This window comes from Vicia villosa, linkage group LG7 (genome assembly GCF_029867415.1).
Source record: "Vicia villosa cultivar HV-30 ecotype Madison, WI linkage group LG7, Vvil1.0, whole genome shotgun sequence".
NCBI classification, from domain to species: domain Eukaryota; kingdom Viridiplantae; phylum Streptophyta; class Magnoliopsida; order Fabales; family Fabaceae; genus Vicia; species Vicia villosa.
The window spans coordinates 98,788,894-98,814,083 of record NC_081186.1 but is presented as its reverse complement, the minus strand read 5'-3'; the positions used below and the strand labels follow the sequence as shown (position 1 = coordinate 98,814,083).

At 33.2% G+C, this 25,190-nt stretch overlaps 1 protein-coding gene across 4 annotated transcripts; it reads right to left on the bottom strand.

Moving 5' to 3' along the window:
• Positions 1 to 7,219: 7,219 nt before the first annotated feature.
• On the bottom strand, positions 7,220 to 23,978 carry LOC131616094 (protein VASCULAR ASSOCIATED DEATH 1, chloroplastic). Of its 4 annotated transcripts, none has more exons than XM_058887330.1 (18): positions 23,646 to 23,978; positions 23,049 to 23,114; positions 19,494 to 19,544; positions 19,239 to 19,304; positions 16,172 to 16,267; positions 15,941 to 16,042; positions 15,143 to 15,243; positions 14,873 to 15,057; positions 12,814 to 12,854; positions 12,607 to 12,694; positions 11,696 to 11,782; positions 11,110 to 11,164; positions 10,877 to 10,943; positions 9,556 to 9,655; positions 8,556 to 8,617; positions 8,419 to 8,458; positions 8,003 to 8,307; positions 7,220 to 7,578 (listed from the first exon to the last, which is right to left on the bottom strand). In XM_058887330.1, exons 1-18 carry the CDS (start codon positions 23,769 to 23,771, stop codon positions 7,342 to 7,344), a joined length of 1,875 nt encoding a protein of 624 aa, XP_058743313.1. In that variant the 5' UTR covers positions 23,772 to 23,978; the 3' UTR covers positions 7,220 to 7,341. The 4 variants fall into 4 exon arrangements, with proteins under 4 accessions (XP_058743313.1, XP_058743315.1, XP_058743316.1 ...); XM_058887332.1 differs by having other exon boundaries at positions 7,220 to 7,575; XM_058887333.1 differs by having other exon boundaries at positions 23,049 to 23,108.
• Between the last annotated feature and the right edge of the window lie 1,212 nt (positions 23,979 to 25,190).

Genomic DNA, 25,190 nt, shown 5'->3' with positions numbered 1-25,190 from the left:
ATTGTTGTAATTGGATATTGCAATGACTAAACATTGTTGTAATTGGATATTGCAATGACCATAACCTAATGCATTGCAGCTAACTGAATTGTAGATTACGTTAAGTCTTAATATAAATAATGAGAAATAGTTTTAATATTTGAGTTAACTGTTAAATGTTATTCATAAGTTTAAATATAAAATGGTGGTATTAATAAATATATTTTTAACTAAAGGAATGGGATGGCACATATTTTATCAGGTCTCAAATTCTAATCTTATGTCCATGTGATTTTGATTATATTAAAAATGCATTATGATTAATATAATATAAATCTCGTTTTAAAGCAAATTTAATCGCTTATTATCATTTTTACAAATTGAATTTATTAAAAAAAAGTTTCACTCAAATTTTTTATATTTTAAAAATATTTTCCTTAAGTCATATTTTTCCATTTTGTCAAATATGGCATTTTCTCATCATAAAAATTCCCTGGATTTCCAACAGTTTTTTGCGGTGGCATCACATCACTAGAACTTCCGACTTATTCAAAACTTGAAACAATCACCAATGTGTCTTCCCTTTATGTTTTAATTTTCAAATGTATTTTTAATTAGTTAATTAGATTATGGAATCGCCTTTCTTTAATCAACTTAATCTTCATTACTAATAGAAAACATATTGAGAGACATTTTTATGATTTTGAAACATTAAGTTCCTATATTAATTGCTTTGAGCATCTAGACATAACCAAAAACCAAAGATTAAGGATCTCAAGATGTGTAAATTTGATGATTTGATCAAATTTGCTTAATTTTATAAGTAAGACTTGTTTGACTTAAAAATAAACTCCTAGGAGAGCTTATTGAATAAGCGTCTAATCAAATCATCCAAACATATCTTTTTTCTAAAAGGACTAAGTTCAAATACATAACTACTAGCTACTTTCATTAGAAATAGTACACATGGCATGAGAACTGATGGTAGCTCACATGAAAAATTTCAAGGCAAAACAAATATACATTAAAGTAGGATGTGACTGTCGGTATTCGCACAAAGTCAGTGCCTTAAGTTGATTGGAAGAATGCTGATCCTGCAGGGTTAACGCAAAAATGCCGCGCAATAGCCATGGCGTTTGCTCTTTGACATAATATATGGTAGTTCTTTCAAAACGAGAACGAAGATAAGTTAAGCATGTTTGAACATCTTCATGCTGAGCCAATGGAAGTACACTGCAACCATAATTATAGGGAGAGTCAATGGCACTAAGAAGCAGTAGTACCTGAGAAATAAATACAAGTCAGAAAAATTAGGAGAGTTCCCTCTTTTTATGGGAGAGGTAGCAAGAAAAAAAATAAGATAACAATACTAAGTATAGTTCCTGAAATAATTATAATTGCCATATTATTCATCACATGCAAAAAGTTTAATTTTCACTTCGCGAGAGTCCATATAGGGTAGAGTGGTGGTAGCAGACCATGTGGAAAAAATGATAAAATGATGCAAATAGTGCATTGCAGAAAATAGAGGTTTTTTTAAAATTTTGCTATGCTACAGGCGTCATTTGACAATACTGTGTTTGGTGATTTTAGTATCATCAATGTATTTTGGTAGTAATGTGATTTACTATAGGCCGATGCAATTATGCGTTAAGTTTGAAACGAGTTAGGGTAGTGCGGAGTGCACGCTCGTCGAGCCAAACGTGTAATTGAATACGAATAATTGAAACGGGGTTGCCAGGGGCGCCCCTGGCGGGATGCGGGGCAGCGTCCCGTTCGAAAATTTTTCATAACAGTTGTACCCTTTCCCAACAGACATGACCGTTTTTTCTGAATAGGTGTGTCTTTTCGGTTTCTGTTATTGATCTTCTATATAAGGAGTCATTTGGCCTCGATTTTGGCACACGAAAATAATACTTCCTCTCTACATTCCTGATCAGTTCTCTATTGTCAGAAACAGATTGCTTTTCGAGAATTATCCACAAAGATTTCGTGAACCCAGGCAAGAATAGGGTCGAAATACTTTGTTCGGAAAGTGTACGAACACGATTCTTCGAAGTTATCCAGGATTATCATACCGAATTTCTAACATACACATACTGTACTAAAGAGCTGCAATGCCTGCCAAAGGTACAGATTTGGCGCAAGCCGGTCATTTCGCGGTTGGGCATAGGAATAGTGAGTTGATATTCGCTGATATGCTTATCGAGAATGCTTCGCAGCCACCATACCAAGATGAGCTCAGATTATTGGAACCAGAACTCTCCTGTACAACTAGCTGCTGCATCACAGCCTCAGCTAGTATATATATATATGTAACCTTATATTAGTGTACCATAGAACAACAACAATCAGTTTGAATTCTGCTCGCTATAACAACAACAATCAGTTCAAATTTTGCTTGCTATAACAACAGCAAGCACTTGGTAAATTGCACCTCTAACACTGAAAGGTGGACTATGTGGGGACTCCGAATGATGATTTACGTACACCTTTGATATGTTTGGTTACTAAATAGGAGGAGTTTCCTTTGTAATTGACATCAAAATTCCTTTTGGAGCAGTGATTCAAGATGCAATGCAAAAAGCTAACTAACTTATCTAACTAAGGTTCCAAGCACAATAACAAAGGAAACAACTTAACTTATTCACTTCCCCAAACGGATAGTACCATAGCTGCTGATAGGCCTAGTATAAATAACAATCTACCAGACCCTTACCAATCAACAAAAATCAAAGTTAACAACAACAAGAAGAATGTATTGCCATCTTTTCACAAATCGCGAGAAATGGCGGTTTCTTCAAATTTAGTTACGCTGCAGTACTATAGTAAATCCATTTGATGACACTTTGTACTGAATAGCATATAAAAAAAACTACAATAATTAGTTCAAATCCCAGTACTATTTTTACTCAGTTGTTGTGTTCAGCTACATGATTGAAATTTGAAACAACATGATAATACTGTATCATAAATCACAATCCACTAACAAATCATTTAAATCCATGAATCCTTCAACACAATATTAGGTTTTGACACCACATAAAAGAGAAGAATATAACAACATGTTGAATTTGTAAATTGAAATTTGAGAAAGAAAAGAAAAGAAAAGAGAACTGACCAGTCATTTTGGAAGGAAGAGATGATTGGAATGTGAGAAGGAGGAAGCAGCTTGGAAAAGAGAGCAAGAAAGAAGTAAGCTACGAAGAAAATGGATCCGATTGAAACCAAAAAGCATCCCCATAGTTTTCTCTCATCAAATGAATAATAAGCCATCATATAGGACTCGAATTGCGCCTACAACACGAGAAACCGTTCAATTTGCGGTGGCATCATCGGATCCGGTGGTGGATGGACGCTCAGTGTTCGTCGGAAGATGACCGGTGGCACAGAGACTGAAAGCTCGTTTTATTTTCTGAATTCTGAAATGCGTTAGTATTGAAATTGTGTATAGTAATTAGAATTTAAATTACCTATATATTTTAAAAAATCCAAACAAATTTGATGGACTCATAGTATAATAATGTATATGAATTAAATTCTAAATATCATCACATACATGTTTATTTAATTATAAGTTTGATGGAGATGCATTTCACCATATAAAATAGGTTGTTTAATATATAATCCAAATAATTTTAAAATATTTTTGGTTTTGATGGAATGAACTTCTCCTAGATATACAATTATTTTAGATGGAAGATACATTTTCTATTTTTTATTTATTATTTTTTTCAATTTTTTTTGCATTGTGTTATTTCCTTGTGTTTTATGTAAAAAATATTCTTGATATTTTAATATCCATTTTTAAATCTTTATTCTCATGTTATTTTATGATAAACTGCACAAAAAAATATTGAATCTAAGAAGAGGAATTATTTTATTTATTGTTAATTGAAAGTCAAATATCATATGTACACCATAATATATTTATTGTATATAAATGTAAACTTTAAAAAATGATCAAGCTTTGGAAATCATTTATTTATTAAACAAAAGTTATCTACAAATTTTACAAATAATAATTTAGTATTATATAATTTTTTTTACTTTTTTAATTTAGATAATTGACAAAGTTTAATTAAAAGCATAATTTATCAAATTTTAAAAAGACAAACAATTATCGTTTATTTCATACTTGCTTCGAGTACATCCAATATTGATTTGTCTACAATATAGAGCGCAAGAGAGCTTTTAGATTCTGATAGGTAAAAAATGAATGAATCTAACTTAACTATTTGGCTAGGTATTCATAGACATAATCGTCTTTTGGGGGAGACTACTTCTAACGCTTATAAACTTGGTCACATGCCCTAACCTTGACATAACTGTTTAAACATTAAAGCAAATTTGAGGCGACATAATAGGGAGGTCGATTGGAAACTTGTTGAGCTAAAGATATTTGAGAGTTATAATAGTAGTTCTAGCATCCCTGATTACATAGAGAGGAATGATAATGACATTGCTTTTCCCTCTTCTAACCCAAGATAGACGAGATTGTTGATGACAACCTCAAGCACACCTGCAACTTGCTTTAATAGCAAAGTAAAAAACATTAACACAATTATTAACAACGAGTCTGAGGTGGCTTCGCTTCGTTCTGTTAGTGCCATGTGCTAAGGGCGAGAAAGCTTGTCTAAGGATTCCACAAGAAACATAAAACAAATACTTCTATATGGATATAAGAGTTATCGTCAGCAAGTAAGTGGAAGTTCCATTTAGTGTGTTTGAGGCCAGCGTCTTAAAAATTGTCAACGTACTCATCCCAAGTACATCCAAATATTTGGGCTTTTAATAACATATTTGAAATCTTAAGTGGATCCCTCGGGATCAAGCTCACAGTGGGATTTTTTCATTTTATGGTATAAAGAGGGTGTCAATTAGGGAATTTTATTTTCTTTTGGGCCTTTCAATACAATTCTGGATCTACTTCATTTTTTATTGGATGCTTCGTCTACTGATAAGACCATACGTAGGGGGCATCTTCACCCACTAGGAAGTTGAATTGGACTAGAAAGTTAGATAGTACTTAAAATTTTATATTGCATATAGGAAGAAAATGTATGCCATAATCTAATAACTCTTTAGACCATGTGACCATTCTTTCCGCCAAGTCCGAATTTGTAAGCACTTGGCGCATTAGGTGGTTGATTGTTGTCATAATCACACGCCCTTGGAAGTAATGCCTTGCGGGTTATTACTACTTCCAGCACCAATCTTTTTATTTTATGTATTTTAACTATGCTCCTTTGGATACCTTGCTCACGAAGTAAACCGATTGTTTGCCTTCTTCCAGCTCTTGAACTATTATTGAACTCATGTAATTTTTAGTAACTGGTAAGTATATGAGTTAGGTCGTCCCTTCATTCAACCGAGTTAATATCAAAAGGGTCCTCCAAAAGGTTTTAATTTAAGAAAGGCTTCCTCACATTACTGTGTCAATTAAAAAATTTCCTTCTTCGTTAGAGTGGCGAAGAAATGAAATAATTTACCTATAATGCACGAGAGGAAGCGAAAGAGGACGACTAGCCTCCCCGTCAATTGTTTGTCTTATTTGATTGTGCCTAGACTCCTCATGTCGATTATCGATTGACATTTGTTTTGGTTGACTTTTATCCCCCCTTCTCATTAGCGTGAACTCCATGAATTTCCTTGCCTAAACCCCAAATGAATATTTGGTAGGGTTTAGAGACATGTTGTACTTCATGACACAACTCAAGATATCTTCTAAGTCATCACAATAATTTTTCTCATTAAGAGTTTTCACGATCATTTCGTCTATGTAAGGTTCCACCCTATTTAGTTTGAAAAGATTGCCAATCAAAATCTACTAAAATGTCCATCTACTATCAAAAGGGTACTTCATAGTCATAAAGAGCATAATAAAATTGCTTCTAAAATTTTGAATGTGGAGCACCCTATAATGATGTTGTACGATGATAGAGTGTCTACGAAGACACATTTGTCTTTTATTTAGAAAAATTCAATTTTTTAATAATTATAAGCAAAATCATTTATTAAATTTTTATAATTGATTATGTTTAATTTATTTATTTTAATTACTAATAAAATTAATCTATTTTTAATTAATAATAAAATTAATTCATTTGAGTGTATGACAATCTGGTTTGCCTTCCACCCCATCTTCTAGATTTTTTCTCTTCTTGACTAAGGGCTTATAGGTCGATCCCGTTTTGTTGGGCATGGCGATGGTTTGCCTTCCACCCCATCTTCTAGATTTTTTCTCTTCTTGACTAAAGGCTTATAGGTCGATCCCGTTTTATTGGACATGGCCATGGTTTACCTTCCACCCTATCTTCTAGATTTTTTTCTCTTCTTGACTAAGGGCTTATAGATCGATCACGTTTTGTTGGGCATGACCCTCCTCCAAAATTATATGATGCGCCTTAAAAATATCTTCTAAAGTGGTCTTTAATGAGACTTTCTATCTTATTTTTAAAAAATATCTTCTAAAGTGGCCTTTAATGAGTCCCTCTATCTTTTTTTATTTTTTTTTTCAGCTGGTGGCGGTCTTCTGAATAATGTCTTTTCAGCTGGTGGCGGTCTTCTGAATAATGTCTCTTAAATTTGTGGTATTTACATCACTTTTTTGGTTTATTCCCCATTATCTACCACTCAGGAGTCGGAAGATTTGGAATGATGGCCTTAATGTGGAATACTTCTCGCCATATATGCCCTCGTCATGTGTTGAGTGGCAAGTAGTTTTCTTGGAGGATGTAGATTTAGGAATTTAATTATAGATTACTCAAAATTTAATTACATGTGTTGAGTGTAGTTTTCTTGGAGGATATAGATTTAGGAATTTAATTACAGATCACTTAAAATTTAGAGATTCAATCAATTATTTTTTTGGTGAAAGACCTAATTACAAATTACCAACAAATCCATACATCCAATCTCAATCTGTTATTGTTCAACAACCTATTTAAAAATCTTCATACATCCAATCTCAGTCTGTTTTAGTTAGTTCAACAACCGATTTAAAAATCTTCAAATACACGATGCTCATTGATGAAAGTGTAAAATTATTATCCTATAAACTTTAGTTTGTTAACTAAATTAAGTTTAAGTACATCTGTCATGAGCAATAACCAAACGCGGAATTTTGATACTATAACCCTATTGAACCTCGTCCTGTTTTCGAATCACAAATTCCTCGCTTATTATACAATAACCAAACACTTTACTTTATTTCTTGAAGGATCACATGAAGTCATCATTTACCATCATTTACAACTAGGTATATGAATTATCGATTTTTAAAGCTACATCCATATCACATCCCATCATACCTGAATTACAAACATAATATATACTAGTAGTATATACATAGAGAGAGTGCTATTTATGTTCTAGATCATTTATTTGCTTTTTTAAGAGTGTGTACTCATACCGCATTCTTTCAAGCCTAGTCTCAACCATGTACATCTCATCTTTAAGGTAATGAACTCTTTTCTCTAGCCAAGCTATGTCAGAAGAACTTCTAGTTACTCCATTGTCCATCTTATTCATAAAGTCTACAGGAGGGTTCATATGTATCTGCTGAGGTCTGGACAAGAGCACAAGTATGCTAAACTGCTGCAACAGAATAAAGTAAAGTGTTTAGGCTTAATAATGGAAGTAGCAGATTTGCAAATTGCAACAATACTTAAAATAGACCATTATAGAATAGCCCTGAAATTCAAAACATAAAAACAGTTGATTTTGAAGAGTAAGTCAGAATAGTCAAACAAGATTGATTACAAGAGGTATCAAGCTGAAAGATATTAAACCAGGGAACTGAAGGGTGAAGTGGGGGTGATTCTTTTTAGTCCTAATTAATATTAAAAGGTCAGCCTAGGATACTAGACTACCACTTTGAACCCATGACCTCCAAGTCACAAGGAAACAAATTTTATTGCAGCAACAATTTTGATGAACAGTTTAATTTTGGTACCAAACAAATAAGTAATCCACAAAGCAAGAAAAGGCATAAATCTAAATGTACGGTTTAAGTACACACCTGCATGACGAAAATCAGAGCAAAAATGGCAACTAGTAGCAGTGAAAGATTGCTCTGACTTTTCAAAGTTGACCTAATCTTTGCCGCAAACTCTTTGAACAAAGATGGAACAGACGACGTGTCAATGAAGTTTCCTTGCAATTGAGAACTAACATTGTGAATAGCATCAATGACACTGGATGTAGTTTGTCTCCTTGTAGGATTACTTTGATCCTGTGATCCTTCTGAAGATTCTCCTGTCTTTGCTTCTCTGTCAAAATTCATTTTTCCATTTTGAACTACAGCAGCAATGGGACCACTTTCTGCTTTAAAAAAAAGTAAATTATAAATCTTAAAAAATAGGACATTTTAATAGACGCCAAAATTATATGGAAAGAAAAAGGCACTTCAAAATTTAAGAAAATATAACACCATACCTTGTTTTACAAGGTTCTTCTGTTTCAAGAACTCATGTGCCTGAAAGGAATATTGATACATTCTTAAACCGACATTTAAAATAAAACAAGGAAGAGCAGCCAAACTAAAAATGTATAATGTAAAAACATAAGAATACCATATTCATCCACGTTGCATAAGCATCTCTACATTCATCAACTGTTGACTGTACTATTTTGCCTGTGATTGTCACCCACTTAGAATCAATAAAATTTCAAATTCATCACAAACAAGTGAACAACAATCAAGTCTTATCCAACCAGGTGAATTAGCTACATGGATCAAATGATACTGATGCCATAAAAGTATCTCAAAATATCTAGATATCATGTTATTATTTTAGTTTAACTTGGAAGATTAGTTTCTAATGTCAGGGACTTAGGGTATCTTATACTACTTGATTATTATTATGATAAGAGGTTTTAAGTAGAAGCAGAATCCGCTGATCTGCACGGTGCCAAAGCGCTGTCACCATCCCCTCAGTCATGTGCTCTCCCGCACCATCACAGACACACATCTTCTCCAGCATCTGAGGTACACGGGCCGCTTTCCCAGAGCATTTGCGCTTTTTCTGTTGTATTTGCTGGCCTCTCCTCTCCCTCTTTGGACGTTGTTCATATTATTTCTTTTCTCCTTTAATCAAAAACCCATAAAACTTCAAAAAAGTTCATGACTCTTAGAAAGTGTCGTTGGGCCTAACTTAGCCTTACAAAACCAGCTTCTGAGGTGAGAATTGCCCCTACTTTTAAACATATGATCAAGCCATATATTGCCCAATGTAGGACTCTTTAACATACCCACTCACACCCAGGAGTGGACATCTGGAGCGTGGACATAAAGGGATGCTTTTCTTTACTTTTAGATCTTATCTTGAAAACAACTAGGCCATGCTCTTTGACATGACTAACATACACTACCATGGAAGAAATCAAAGACTCAGGAACCCACCCCAAAATGTTGATAGAAATGCGGCGTACCATATTTTATAAAGCATGGTGATTTACCATGATACAGAATTCATACTAAATCAAACATAATTCAAATGAATACATGTAAAATACTATTTACAAAGGAAACCAATAGAATATTCTTACAGAATGTATTATAAAAAACCATACCTCTCCAGATAGTTTTTTTAGAAAATGCCACATTCACATATATCCGTAAAATGCAGCGTTCTTTTGATTCAACTTTGTCTCTCTCTACACTCCACAACCCCTGCAAATTAAAAACAGAAACAAGTCACAAGTAAAAACTGACAATTCATTGGATAGCGAAATACAAAGTTACTTAATACTGTTCAATAAATGAAATAAAGCACAATTACAACACAATTGTACCGCATTTTGGCGATTAAAATACGAGACTTCTCTAAAGAAACAATAACACACCCCTTTTTTGCCAGTTTGATCTCGTGGGGTGGGGGCAAAATGCTATGTTTAAACATGTTGATGCATGAGGCACAAAAAAAATGCAAGAGATCACAACGGAATATACACTAATTCTAAATCCCAATGCTTCCATCATAACTTAATTCCAACCCCACTTTTAAAGCCCACCACCACTTTTTCAGATATGCTATAAATGTTCGTACATAACTACTTGTCATTTAGTTAAAAAATGACAGCATTAATCTAACTTTTCGTGTACTGCAATCATCATTATCAGAGAAAAGGTGCAAATTATTTTCCAACTGTACTACAGTGTTTGTTGAAAAGCTTATTCCAGCGGGCTCATAACTTGTTAAAGACCATCATTTCAACTTTTCTTTTTTCTGAGTTTCTGTTGAAAAGTTTATTCAATCTCGCTCATAGAATTGTTTGTTGATGTTCCCTTGCTTTCCTGTTTAAACATTAGTAACAGCCTCTCTGTTCATTTCATAAATGGTACTTCAATTAAGCTGAAAGTTATCCTCCACAGACCCCAAAATGAAACAGGCTAATGCATTGGGCTGCAATTAAGTTGTCGCAGTGGTCTAGTCCCTAGTCCCCTCACATTTCTTAACAAACAATTCAATGGATGGCCTTAAGCTGAAAGTTAATTTGACAAAGGACCAAACTTAGAAGTTTGAACAATACCCTCATTTTATTGCCATCAAGTTCTCAAATAAAGCACCGGTAATTATATAGCAAAACTGTTAAAACAAAACATCAGGCATTTTGATCTGGCAAAATGGGTAAAAAAAGACCAGGGGGAATCTCATTTTTATAATAATATAGACTTATAGATAAAGAGGGATTGAAGAGATAGATATGGCAAAAAATTCACTTGAAAAGCTAGAAAAATATGATAGTATTCATTGATAATGTGCGGTAACACTACACACAAACAACATGCAAGACTCTGTATTTTTTAATTTAAAACAAATTATGATGTTCAAAATTAATAAAAGGCTAGTATATTATGTCTAATGGTTCAATGTCTCGAGATGTTTTGTACCTCAACTTGAAAATAATCTGCATAAGGTACGTCACTGACTTCTTGCGATGTCTGTATAACCAAATGACTGGATAAAGTAACAGATACATGTCAATATAACACAACTTTCTAAAACTTCATATATTTCATGTTTCAGTGCAGTAACGTTATTCCTAAAAGAAAAAGGAAAACATAAAAGGGAAGATAAATTAATGCAAATTATTGTACTGATAATCAAAAGTCATAGCACTAACCTGTTCCTATAAACTCGATATTTCTGGACCTCATGGCAGCCACCCAATTTTGCTCCTGAAAAGGAAAAACAATCATGTTAAATGGCAGAAAGGAACAGCTCCTCAAACATTGTCAAAATTCCTTAAATCTATCAGAGAAAGATTATTAATGTCCAAATGTCCCCCCAATTTGTTCTTCGACGTAGAGCTTCACTGCTTTGCAACTAAAAACTCACTCAAATTTATTTGCCACATTAATACACGGTTTTATAAGAAGCAGGTACTTGTGTAGCTTTTGCTTCTAATAGTTTTATTCTCTATATTGCATTTAGTCAACTTAGTATTAAAATTTTACTTCAGGCTTAGATATGTAGAGCATAATCCATTTATAATTTTATGGAGACGGTGTTGATGGCTATGATCCTATTAAAAGTACTAAATTAGTTTAACATTTAGCCATTTACTTTCGTTCCCTTAAAATTTGAGTTCAAGCTCCACTATTTAATATTCAATAACATGTAAAATTATAAAGGGAGAGCAAAACTTAGTTAGGGAAAGAACTAGAAAGTATACAATGTACATGTGATATAGACCAGCAGAAGCTTACCAAGATAAATTTTTATTGGATGTTGAAATGACAGATCACGAGAATACCCAAATTTCTCTTGAGGATGCCATGAAGCACACTTAAAATCTGAAATAAAAATAAAGAAAATATCATCCTCCCCAAAACCACAAAGCATGGGAAAAGACATCAGTTATCACTATTCATTCCCAGAAAATATATTAAATGATAGAGGAAAGCAAACAAGACTAGAAGATGAAAATGGCTATTAAAATGTACTCCCTCTGGTTACTAATATAAACAAAAAAACTAATTTCACATTGGTAAAGAAGGTTAGTTACGGGTAGTTAATTCTCCATATTTAATGTAAAATAAAAATTAAATTTACTAAATTATCCTTTTTAATTGTTTTTTTTATAAACAATCCTTTTTGATAGTTAATTGATCAACTATGCATTAAACTCTGAAATAAAAATAAAGAAAATATCATCCTCCCCAAAACCACAAAGCATGGGAAAAGACATCAGTTATCACTATTCATTCCCAGAAAATATATTAAATGATAGAGGAAAGCAAAAAAGACTAGAAGATGAAAATGGCTATTAAAATGTACTCCCTCTGGTTACTAATATAAACAAAAAAACTAATTTCACATTGGTAAAGAAGGTTAGTTACGGGTAGTTAATTCTCCATATTTAATGTAAAATAAAAATTAAATTTACTAAATTATCCTTTTTAATTGTTTTTTTTATAAACAATCCTTTTTGATAGTTAATTGATCAACTATGCATTAAACGTTTTTGAATTCAATGAAGGGTATATAAGGAATACTAGAAATAAATAGTTTTAAAATGATTGACTTTTGCTTATAATAGTGATCAAGATTTGAGATCATTTTTTTCTCATAATAGTGACCAACTGGAGTATAGGCTTAAGAGTTTCATGCAGGCTACCTTTATCGCCGCATCTTTGACGGAAAGACTCAAGAAAATTTACAGCATCATCCGAGAAAAAGTACCTAAAGAAGTCTTCAACCTTTATCTGCAGTTTGTAAAATAAAACTGAGAACGACTTCATAAATTTGAAAGTCAATATCATCATATTAGTCATGGAAACTTCAAAGGTACAATCACACATAATAATTTCAAATAAGATAATACCGGAAATATTGATTCTGCAACACACGTATAAGCTTCTGGGGCTGCATAACAGAAAATAAGCTCAAATCATCAGCCTCTTTGCATATATAAGCTAGAAGAAAAAGGATTGATTCATATGATGACATTTAAACATGAAGGGTTTGTTACTTGTACATGCATACAATGCTTCCTATTAGTTTTTACACATATATGCACCAACCAAAGAAGAAATTCTTACATTTCACAAGTGAACAATGGGCATTTAAAGATAGTAGTAGACTAGTAGTAATGCATGAACTAATGAACAAATATTCTAAAAAATGCTGGACGTACTGCAATGTGAGAATATACATAAACATAAACATACAAATACACTTAAGGTGTATGTTGAAGTTATGGGTTTTAGATGAGAGTGGGAGAGAAATAATAAAAACTTGATTATTATTATTATTATTGATAGTATTTTGATAGAAAAGACTAAACACTAACCCTAGAAGATAATAATCAAACAAATCAAGAAACAAATCTGTTTTCCCTAGAAGAGGATACTGTTGAGCGGAATTTAGAGAAGAAGGAGAAGGGACGCTGAGTTTTAGAGAAGGAGAAGAAACAACAGAGGGAGTGGCGCTGTTTTATTATCGCAACAGCTCTACTTTTCTAATTTTAAAAGCATAGGAGAGTTTAAAGGTCAGTCAGTGACTTGAGAATATTACCCCACAGTAAAAAGAAAAATAAAGGCCTTAAAATTAAAACCCTAAACAGCCACAACCCTAATCTGAGCCGCTTTTCCGTATTGCATGGCGCACGACTGCCGCGACGAGATGTGCCACTGGGATTGCGGCCAACACGAAAGCAATTAACTACAGTCAAAATTAGAAATTGGTCCTACAAGAAAAACTAAGATATCTAACATAAATATCAAAGATATTATTAGATAATTTAGAAAACTCGCTCTCAAGCTTAAAGCTTCTTGCTCTCAAGCTTAAGTAAGCTTTAAGCTTGTTACAGATTAACAATTTGAAACAGAAATATAACATCTAACATAATCAGATTTCAGACCCAAAAAGATATCTTACATAATCCAATCAAGAACACCGGATCAAACCACCTAACAACAGACTTGAGAAATCACTACTGACTCTCACTGTAAGAGTTATATTTAAAATAGCCTTCTAATTTTCCTTCATATGGTTTGTTATTCAGAGGACAGAAAATGTAGATGCGGCAATAGTGGGCTTCATCAGATGACAGTCCTTGTGACAGGACAGATCACAAAGGATTGAATCAGGATTTGATACCATTTGAAATTATGGGTTTTAGATACAAGTAGGAGGGAAACAATACGAGCTTGAATATTATTCATAATAACTTGATACTAGCTAGATACATAATACTAAATATTAACACCTATAGATACAAGACTCCTAATCCTAATTAATGGGAAAATCAAGAAATAAGCATAAATTACTATGTGAAGACTAATCCTAGGAAATAATCTAAGATTGGAAACTGATCCAAGAAAAAAAAGACTAAAATACTCTAATATAATATCAAAGGTATAATGTATTTTCTTGCGTTCTAACAGTGCCAATTACTGGCCACACTAAACTATGTAAAGAATCAAGGCATAAGGAAATGACAATTATTCATTCAATGAAAAATGTGATGTACTTAAGGGAGATTGCAAATAAACAATAAAGCCTTCAGTCATATTCAAAATACCGGTTTGAAGAGTTTTGCATATATCTTCATCCCTAATCCTAATGGAAACTAGTTTATCAAAGATGAAAATCATATTTGTAAAAAGGCAGGGAAAGCGAGTAATATGTGTTCCTAAGGTGTCATGTGGAAGAATATAAATTAAACCTAGACAATAAGTTTCTAATAATATCCATTAACTACATTCTGTATGGTTTGAGACATCTGTTGAATAATTTTTAAACAAAATCTTTGAGATCTTTTCCCTCAGATCAGTTTTTAGATGACTACAAACTTCCGTGCATATACATGAATCCAAAATACATACATATAAGCTATGTTACCAATACATATATAGGTGTAGGTATGTTTCCAAACTCACTTGTTGGAGCATCAATATCCTCCTCATTCCAGCTCCAACTCACTCTAGGGGGTTTATTATTATTCAATTCAGACTCAGCAACTTCTTTAACACTGGATTGCTTCTCTGGATCAACCATCAATATAGGGCCTTCTCCAACAATGGATGGAACTCCCACATCTTTGCAAATAGAAGTACCTTGGCTCCTGATTCACACACATAAGTAAAGTGTAAATGAGTCGCATATAAAATAATGTCTTCTAAAGCAACAACTCATGATCACGGACATACGGGTCAGTAGAAAGTGCTTCATTGTCAAGTATATCAGAACTTTTGACATCTTCAACAGTTAAGAATCCAACCTCTTGGCCGCTGGACTCCGATATTGATTCCTGAAGTAAAATAACAACATGAATACAATGGTAAAACTAGTACAATTTCAACCAACTACCTTGGCTCTTTATTTTCACTAAATACATAAAACATATTCAATATCCAAATTTATTCTTGGTTACACTAGCATTAAGCTTGAAATTCCTATACTCAAGGGATGTGTCGGTGTCTCTAATCAAGATGAATTCCAAATTTAGTCTTCTTACCCAGGGATTTATCTAACAAAGCCCATCCTAAATCAGCTTAAATGCGTCTCGCCACTAACCACAAGAGCCAATTGGAAAGACTTGTAAGTCATAAGTCATACCAGATCTTGACGCAACTCAATTATTGGACATCTCCATGGCTTCCTCTCTAATTTTCAAACCAGATTCATTACGAAGCACAGACAGCCCAAACATGACCCGAACACTGACACGGCGACACCAGTAATAATTTGAAAAAATGAATAGATTAAACGTAATCACAAGTGTCGGTGCATGTGTCCAACACGGACACGGACACGGACACAAACACACCTTTTTTCAAATATGTCGGTGCTACATAGTTCATTATCCATCAACAGATTACTATAGGAGAAGGGAATACCACTCTTTCCTAGAACCCGCCATATTACCAATGTAGAACATTATATTGCTACATACTACAAAAGCTTATTAACAATTAGTATAGTGACAGATTTCTGTAGTAAAGTACCTGCTGTTCCATTATTACTCTGGCATCGTTTCCCTGTCGTAACCACCCGTCATTAATAATCTTAAAAGCGTCATCACGGGATAGAAAGGATGCAAAGAAGTGCTGTCAAATAAACAAGTGAATTAAGACATTTCAGCAACGCTAAAGAGAAAGACAAGTGTAAAAATCATACTATGTGACAAGTAAATTGGAATACAATGTAGCATGAGTGCTGCTCAATGTCTAACACACCTTCTTGCTTCCGGAAAGAATCTCAATGGCATTAGGAAATATCCCAGCGGTCTTTGCCCTCCGTACGCCTGTGATTTCAGGGAGAGGAATAATTCTCTAAAACATGAAGCATTGAGATTTTTAGGTGCGGTACTATTGAAAATTAAAATCAAAACCACAAGCTAAAAGACATATCTAATGGCATCACCAAAACTTCAAACACTAAATAACGTGTATGCATGCACACATGCATGAAAGAATGAGTGAGTAATGCTTATGAATGTATGTACATAAATATGTATCTGCTTAGTATATAAATATACATACACATCTGCCTGTATATATGTAATATGCATGCAAATATAAGGCTTAAATATATAAATGGTCCCTGCAAAAGGGATCATTTTGGTCTCAATTTGACCCTGCAATTTCAGAACACTTTCAATTTAGCCCCTCATGTTTTTTTGTTGAAGTGGACATTAAATGATGATGTATGTGTGACTATGCTTATTACTCGTTGACGCTAAAATATATTTTTAATCTACTAGTTATCTCTATCAAACATTTTTTATTTTTTTGAAAAATTTTTGTAAAAAAGAAAAATGAAAATACTTCAAACTTTTAAACAAGTACACATAATCTTTCTTGCTTCAGAAACTTAACTTCATCACTCTGACACTTCCTGAGCATTCTTCAACCTCTTGAACAACACATCAAACATACCCTCATAAGTTTTTTTTATCCAAATTCAATTTTTTTGGGTAGAGTATATAACTTGTTACCAATTAGATACTTGTCTCGAACAACGCCTAACTGACAAACAAACTATGCTGCATGCTCAGACCTCTTTTTTTGTTGTTGAAGAATCTCAGACCCCAATTGGAAATACAGATCAAGATCCGCGACGAACACCATAAAATTGACACCATGAATCGTTAAGGACAAAACTTGGTTCGATTGAAAGACAAAATCAAGATCCAACAGAAGGTTGAACAGGTTGGTGAGATGGAGGAAAAATTGAGGGAAAAGGAAACGAGATCTGAAAATGAGGCACAAGAGGAAATTGGTGTTGCCGTCTAATTTTGACTCCATCAACATTCAGATCTGGTTTAGTTTTTCATTTCTGATCTTGTTTACAGTCAATGAATTATGAGAGGAGAGATTGAGAGACCTTCCAAGGGATAAGAGGCCAAGAAAGTAAGTGATGACGAATGGGGCTGAAAAGCCTGAGGGATGAGAAGGAATTCTGGGTTTATGGATTGAGATACGTGAGGAATGATGAATATGAAGTTGAAAGACAAATAATTGAGGTTTTTGAATAAATAATTCTTTTTCTTTTTTTTTAATAAAAATAATTTAAAGTAGTATTCAATTAGTGGCTAATATTGAGGAGATGCAAATCAGCATGGAATTATCCACATCATCAAATCATGTCCATTTTCACAAAAGAAATATGAAATAAAAAATGACCCCTATTTGTGTGGATGTTTTACATGTTTAAGACTAAATACAAATATAACATACATATGCATGTATGTATATGTGTAACATGTTATAAATACTACAATACGCATATATGACTGATAGAAACTAGAAAGTGGTGATTTCTTTCAAAAAACTAAAAAAGCAAACGAAATTTTGCCACATGTAGCTTAAGAGCAGAAGCCACTTGGATTCGCAGGCCTTAACTTACAACAAAAAGCATTGTAGTTGAGTTTTTTTTACGTATCGTTTCAGTGACTTAAAATAAAGCCTTAATCATGAAGATCAACACAACAAAAACAGATATCTTTTACAAAGTGATAGCGTTAATTTATATATAGATTAAGAATGTAAATGAATTTAACATTTATATGTGTTGTCTGTTGTATTCGGTGTTATCGAATTTCAGTCATGGAGGCACCATGGCGGACATTAGGGGTGGTTTTTGGACTCGCCGCAATGGTATATATCAGTCAATATTGCAGAAGGTATTTCCTGCCATAACTCTGCAGCAGGTATTTCCGCCATAATCCGCTAGGACGGCCCCACAAAGAGCCAGTATGGCAGGATTTTGGCTTTTCCGCCATTGATCGCCATCGACAACACCGGTTGTATTGCAGGGAAATCTCCCTTTCCTGTACAAATTTTATTTTTTACAATTGTCTTAATTTTAGAATAATCATTATTCATTAATAACTATTACCCTTTGCCCAAATACAGAAAATTAGGTGAAATAATATTCAGTTTTTTCCTCTCTAATTGTCTACTTAGTATCAGAGTTCCCAATTTGAGACTCTATCCCTGCTTTAGAAACTCAAGTCCCTTTTAATCACAGAGAAACCATAGTCTCTTTCATAAGAGACTTTACGATGCCATATTTGCCTCTTTTCCGCATCTTATAAGTTTAAACCCTTGCTGGTAGCATTTCTGTCGTTGTTTGCTGTCTGTAATGCATCTGCTGCTGCCACCACAGAACATGTCACTGCTCACTCTTGTTCTGTTCTGGATGGTGTTTGGTCTTAATAGTAATAGGAGTTCTTTCAAGGATGTTAGAAAACCCTAAAACTCCACAAAATTGACCTAAACGGGTCTTTTGGTTTTGGGGGTTTATGTTTCATCTTGGTTGGAACCTTCATTTTATGGTTGTTTGAAAGCCATAGCTTCTTCAACCTTTGTTAATAAGCTCTCAGAATCTCATTCACATGTTCTCTAATCATGACGGGTCAAAGCTTGATATGAATCATTTGATGTTCAGAATTTTTACGGATCTTCCTTTAAATTGATTGTTTTGCAACAATAATTATATTTGAAATCTCCTTTTTAAGTCCAGTTTTTTTTTACATATTATCTTCTTAATTTTATGTTAGTCATTATTGGCATTTGTGTCCTAGTAGTACATGCATTGTACCATTGCCTGTGTACAGAAAATTATGCGAAATAGCATTCAGTTTTTCCTTCATATTTCTATTGAATTATATATGTACAGAATAATGTAGGTTGATATAATGCAATCTCTATCATATAGATTTCAAAGATCTTACCAAAAAAAAAAAATAGATTTCAAAGAATAAGTTTAAATGCATAAACTAATATATGAGCAATTTACCTTTGTCTCAAACCCAAAAATGTTCGAGTAGAAACAAATGTAATTGACGAATAGGTACATATGACCCTGCAGAACAAATAATTAAGAAACCATTAGGAATGCGGATGAAAATACTACATGTTGAAGCAAACTTTACTTAAAATTTAAAGGCATATGTAAAATATGGTAGTGATCTTCAAATTGAAAAGATAAGGGGCAGTACTTAAACCTATTATGATGTTACCATTTAATAACAAGTTATCACCATTCTATTACCTGAATAAGTATGTTTTCCTGGAGGGCACAGTTAAAATCTTCAATTAGGACCTAAAGGAAAGATAAACAAATAAGAAGTGGCTTCAATTATGAAAAAAGAAAAGAGGAATCAAATCACTTGAAGTTCATAAACATATGAAACAAAAAACTTATGAATAATCACATTTCTAACAATATTATTATAATAGTAATATTAATGGGTACATGTAAAACAAGTTGTAAGAAAAGAAAAGAGAAATCAAATCGCTTAAAGTTCATAAGCATATGAAACAAAGAACTTATGAATATGCATATTTCTAACAACAATCATCATATTAACAGGGTACAAGTAAAACAAAGTTGTAATATATATGGTATGTTTTCCAATTTATACCTCAATGCTAGAATAGTGTGCTTCCAACAAAAATTGCATTTCATATTCTATCTAATAAAAAAAAATCATAATCTATTCTATCTTCTGCCTAAACAAAAGTTATCTGCTCAGAAAGCTTATGTCCACTCCACAATTCTAAGTCTAACTTCTACTTAAGCTCTCTCAACTATTCAACTAAAACTATTAGTGTATGTACAGTAGCAAAGTATCAGTGTGCTAAAATTACTGATGTAGGCATATCTAAGGTCTTCTTTGATCCTAATCTGTGACTTCCAATATATTATCTACCAAAAATATTAAGCAGGGCACCAGCTCTTAGATATGTTCAGTAAGCACACCCAATACCAAGGTAAAATGACAAGGGCTCATCAAAGTTGGCTCATGGAACACAGTCCTATAGTTATAATTATAAAGAAGTATTTTGTGGACCTGCTTTATATTCTGACACTTCATGACCTGTTGTACTTATCGTTTACTATTTCAAATTTGAGCTCATTTCTTTTCCGAACTCTTCCAATTACCAAATACTTCTCTGGATACCAAGAAAGCACTTACACTTCAAAACAGAGACATGCCATGTCGCATTTGTATTGGACACATTCAAATAAGACACTACCAAAAAATAAATTGTATTTTAAAAATTTGTACTTCAATATTGTAAAGTGTTATTTTATACCAATACAAATAGGAAAATAACACTTTACAATGTCTACAGAGACCCATGCTAACTTTAAAATGGTTATCCTCTCTTTTAAGTCACAGGATTCTATATTAACATTATATTGTGTTGTAGTTTGTACAATTTTAAGTCATCCACATTCTTATAAAAGGGGAAAATGAATTGAAGTACTTCTGCTCCACTTATTTTCTATGCTCCCAGGCCTACAACACAGTTAAAGGGAAAAACACAAGTCTAACATAGAGTAAAGATAAGGTTCAACTAGGATTTATAAAGATTGACACCCCTCACCTTACAAGTCAGTTTTGTAAGGATGAGTTATGTCTAATATAAAAACTCAATATGGTATCAGAGTCTATCGATACAGGCCACTCACCATTTATATCCATACATCAAGGTCAATAGTGTTGTTGGGTGTTTATTGGGAAAAATCCAAGTTAGATTGAAGATAAGGTCTGACTAAAATTTATAAAGAGTGGCACCCTCATCTTACAAGCCGATTAAGTAGGGATGATTTATCCCAAATAGAAAAACTCATTAGGAATGGATAAGGAACTAGATGTGGATGCAAGAGTCAAAAGGAGAGTTAATGAAAACAATCAAGACATATTATAAAGATCGAATGGTGGCATACAAAGGGTAAGATATTAAAGGAGCTCTGAGAGTAAGATTTTAGAGGGGGTTTTGTTGTCTTGGAATTTGGTTAGTCTAAGTCAACCCAAAAAGTTAACTCACCTAACGAAAATCGTCTAGGCCTTATAAGGATTAATTTGGTCATAACTCTAGTCAATGTGGAATTTTAACACACCTTCACACCCAAGACTGGATATTTAAAGCCCAACAAAGATAAGTGGCCCATAGCATATCTAGATAGTCTTTCACTTCACTTAAGAAGTTGGGCTAAGCTTAACAAAAACTCAAAAACCCAAATAATTTGGTCATATCTCTAGTCAATGTGAGATCTCAACACGCCGAGGACTGAGCATTTGAAGCATAGTCATATATGGGTGGCAGATCTTAACAAGGAAACCTAGGGAAGTGCTAATGATTTGTTGAATGAGATGATTAAAGAGATTAGAAAGGTAGCCAGTGGCAAAGATATTTTTGGTGAATCGAAAGGCATTGGACCTGTGGAAAAGAATTTTGGAGTTGGAACACACGTGTATAATATGTGGTTGGGGTTAAAATGGAGTGTTTTGGCATGACTTTGTGAGAAAAAATGCTAAAATAAAAGAATATAAGATAACTTAGAAATGTAATGAGAAAGCGGTCAGTGTAGCTCGAAATTTACTTTATTACAAGCTATACCGATTCTTAGGTACCAAAGCTAGTAAACAAAGTACCTACAGGTTATAGCTAAAAGTAAAGAACAAAAAAAAAAAAAAACAGAAAATATGAGGCTTGAATCAAGAAGAATACGTTTAGGATGAAAAAAGAAAAAAAAATTCTGAATCACAAAACAAGATGTCAAGGAAAGATGGAAGACTTACTTTTATAAGCATTTAATAAAGGACATATGTTTTTATTGAACTTCGATAAGCTAAACACTAGGGATGAAAATTAGTTAGGTAGTCAAGCTTTTCAAAGAATGACTTTGGCATCCATGCAGAACTTCAATTTACTTTCCATAATTAAAAATAAATAACTTGATGGCATGTCACCTCGCTTGATGGCATGTCCCCCCGCTTTTATAAGTGAAAAGACACTCCTCCCATTTCCTAAAATATGTGTTAACCCATTGTAAAATTGTAGGTTAAAGCAAAATCTAGGATAGCTTTACTCTCTACATTTGTTTGCCATCCTCCCTATATGACCATTTGGATCACTTCCAGAGAAAATGTTAACTTCTAATGGTATAACTTTCATGAATTAAACCTTCTAAATTCTTCTAGGATAGCTTCACTTTCTACATTTGTTTGTCTCCTCCCTTTATGACCATTTGGATCAGCTACAGAGAAACTATTCACTCCTAATAGTATTTCTTGAATTAAACCTTTTAAATTCTTCTAGGACAACCTTGTAGTGTTTTGCTAACCTTATTTATGGTGCATAAAACATTGAACGCATGAAGAGTATTCCACTTTATTGTAAACTTTATAGCTATTACTCTATCTCCTTACTTTTCACAACTCGAAAAGGATAATTTAGTTTCTTTAACCCGCATAAGCATTCCCGCAAAAATTGTATTATAAGAAGAAAAAAATCATTAAAAAAGGAAGAGGCTTCATGCTTTACACGGCATAATAACCTTAAAAAATGTTAAGCATCGCAAGGACCCGAACAAATGAATTCGTGACATCCTCAACAAAACACAACAAGAGTAGGCGAAAATTATATCATTTCATTGCATCGTGAAAACTATAAAAATAACATTGGTCACAAATGTGAACCAACATAAAGATTGTCAACTATTCTATGATTCTATCCTACTATGCTAATCTGAAAACTAAAAAAGAAATCATGGAGCATTATAATATCTATTTGGAGATGAAAAATCACTCACTTCTTCCGGTGGAAGATGAAACAATTGACGATACTCTTCACTCTTCAAAACATCCGGAGACTGCAACTAAAAGAGAAAAGAATTACAAAAACTATATAAATACAGTATGATCATCAATACGTCAACTTCAACAGCCTAAGCCAAATGTAAATTTCAGTTAAATAGATCAACAGCTACATATATATAGCCACAAAACTCCACAAATGACTTATTTTTAAACAATCTTACACTCTAGCTAAATATTGTAAAATTAAGAGCTAAATATTTTATTACTTAACTACTACTATTTCAATACTATCATGTGGCCTCATTTTTATATTAGCAAATACCTAATTAGATAACTAACTAATGTGGGCTCAAATGGTGCTCGTTACCAGAAACTATCAGAAATGGATACAGATATTCATAGCGTCTTTGATAAATCAACATGTAGTATTTACATATCTAAGGCTACTAAGATTCTATGTATGATATTGATTTTATATGAATGATCGTAAATTTATTCGACTTCACCACCAAAGTATCTATGATTACTATTACAATATGTGCACTGAGTATCACGGCGAGCAACAAAGCGAATAGCAGAGAAAATAGTACCGGAATTTCGGCTTCATTGAAAAAGTTAGGCAAGGAATCGGTTGAATCGTAACGATCGATGGAGGCGGGAGACTGTTCGACGGGATGTACCGGTGATTCGGCGGTTGCAACTGCCGTGGAAGCCATAGGAGGGAGAGATTGTAGATCTGAGATTTAAGAGTATGAAATGGTGGTTGAGAGTTGAGAGGGAAGGGTTTTACGGTTAGAATGTAAAGAGAGAAAAAAGGAAAGACGAGTCAACGTCGGTAGCTGATACTGATAACAACTGCGTCAGTGGGCGTTTTTTTTCTCGTCGGCCTTGCTACGTTGATGTCGACTAACTTTACACGTGTGCCTTTTTTTTTTAAATGGAAAACATTTAAGATATTTAGATTTTATAACCATTTTTAACTATTCATCACAAATACTTAGTTAAATTACTTATAAGCTAAAATGCATTTAAGTTAGGCACTTCTAAACTTTATTATTATATTAAAAATATATATTAATATTTATGACTTATACTTATAAATACAAATGTCATGTTATAGTTACCAATATTTTTAATTTTGTTATTACTAATTGACATCAATAAAAATGTTGTTACTATTTGAGATTAGTAAATAATATATATTAGTCTCATATTTTTTATCTAAGATCTCACACCATATTTATCATTTCATTAAGTCTTTTGACTTCATCAATCATACATGACATAGGTTTCTTCTGATTATTGCATACAAGTTAATACCTGAGATAATTTTATTAACAGAAAGCCTAGAAGGATTTGAACTACAAGTATCTTGTGATTTGGGTCTTCATCATTTCAAGAGGTCTTTATCTTCATCCATATCTCAATACATTGAGGCTTCATCATTGGTTCATCAAATGTTGGAAGGAATTAGGGTTTTGAGACCCTTGGGCTTTGTTTGCGAGTTTTGAGGGGAATGGATGGAGGGCTTTGAAAAATAGGAAGGATTAAGTGAAAAGAATAAAAAGATTTTGGGTATGAGGGTTTTGGAGGGTTTGATTTTATTCATAACACCAAAAACCCCATAAAATGGGGAACTAAAAAAATTGTATTGAAGGAGGGTTTTGGAAGGTTTTGGAGGGCTTACATAAATTTTTCAAATATCTTTTAGGTTGTTATACTATTCTGAATTAAAAATTTAGCAATAATAATGACTCTTTTTTCATTCTAAACAAAATCATTTTTTCAAAAAATGTCAAATATTTTTCCATACTTTTTAAAATTTTCGTTTTCGAAAGCCTTCCCCTCCCCCCCCCCCCCCCTCCAAACTCGCAAACATAGTCTTAGTCAAAGGATCAAGAGTTAGGGTTTTATGGGTTGAGCTTCAACTGTGAATCATTCAAGGGCTCCTCAAGCTTATCAATTTTATAGCCTCAAGGTGTCCTTAATGAGATGGAGATTGCCTCATGATCATAAGTTCTCATTATCATTGTTGTTTTTCATGCGTATATTTCCAAGTTAAAGGCAAGAAAAAGTTTGTTTGATGATGTTTCAAAGACTTTTTTGTTTGTGATCTTCCAATGTGGGTCATGTGC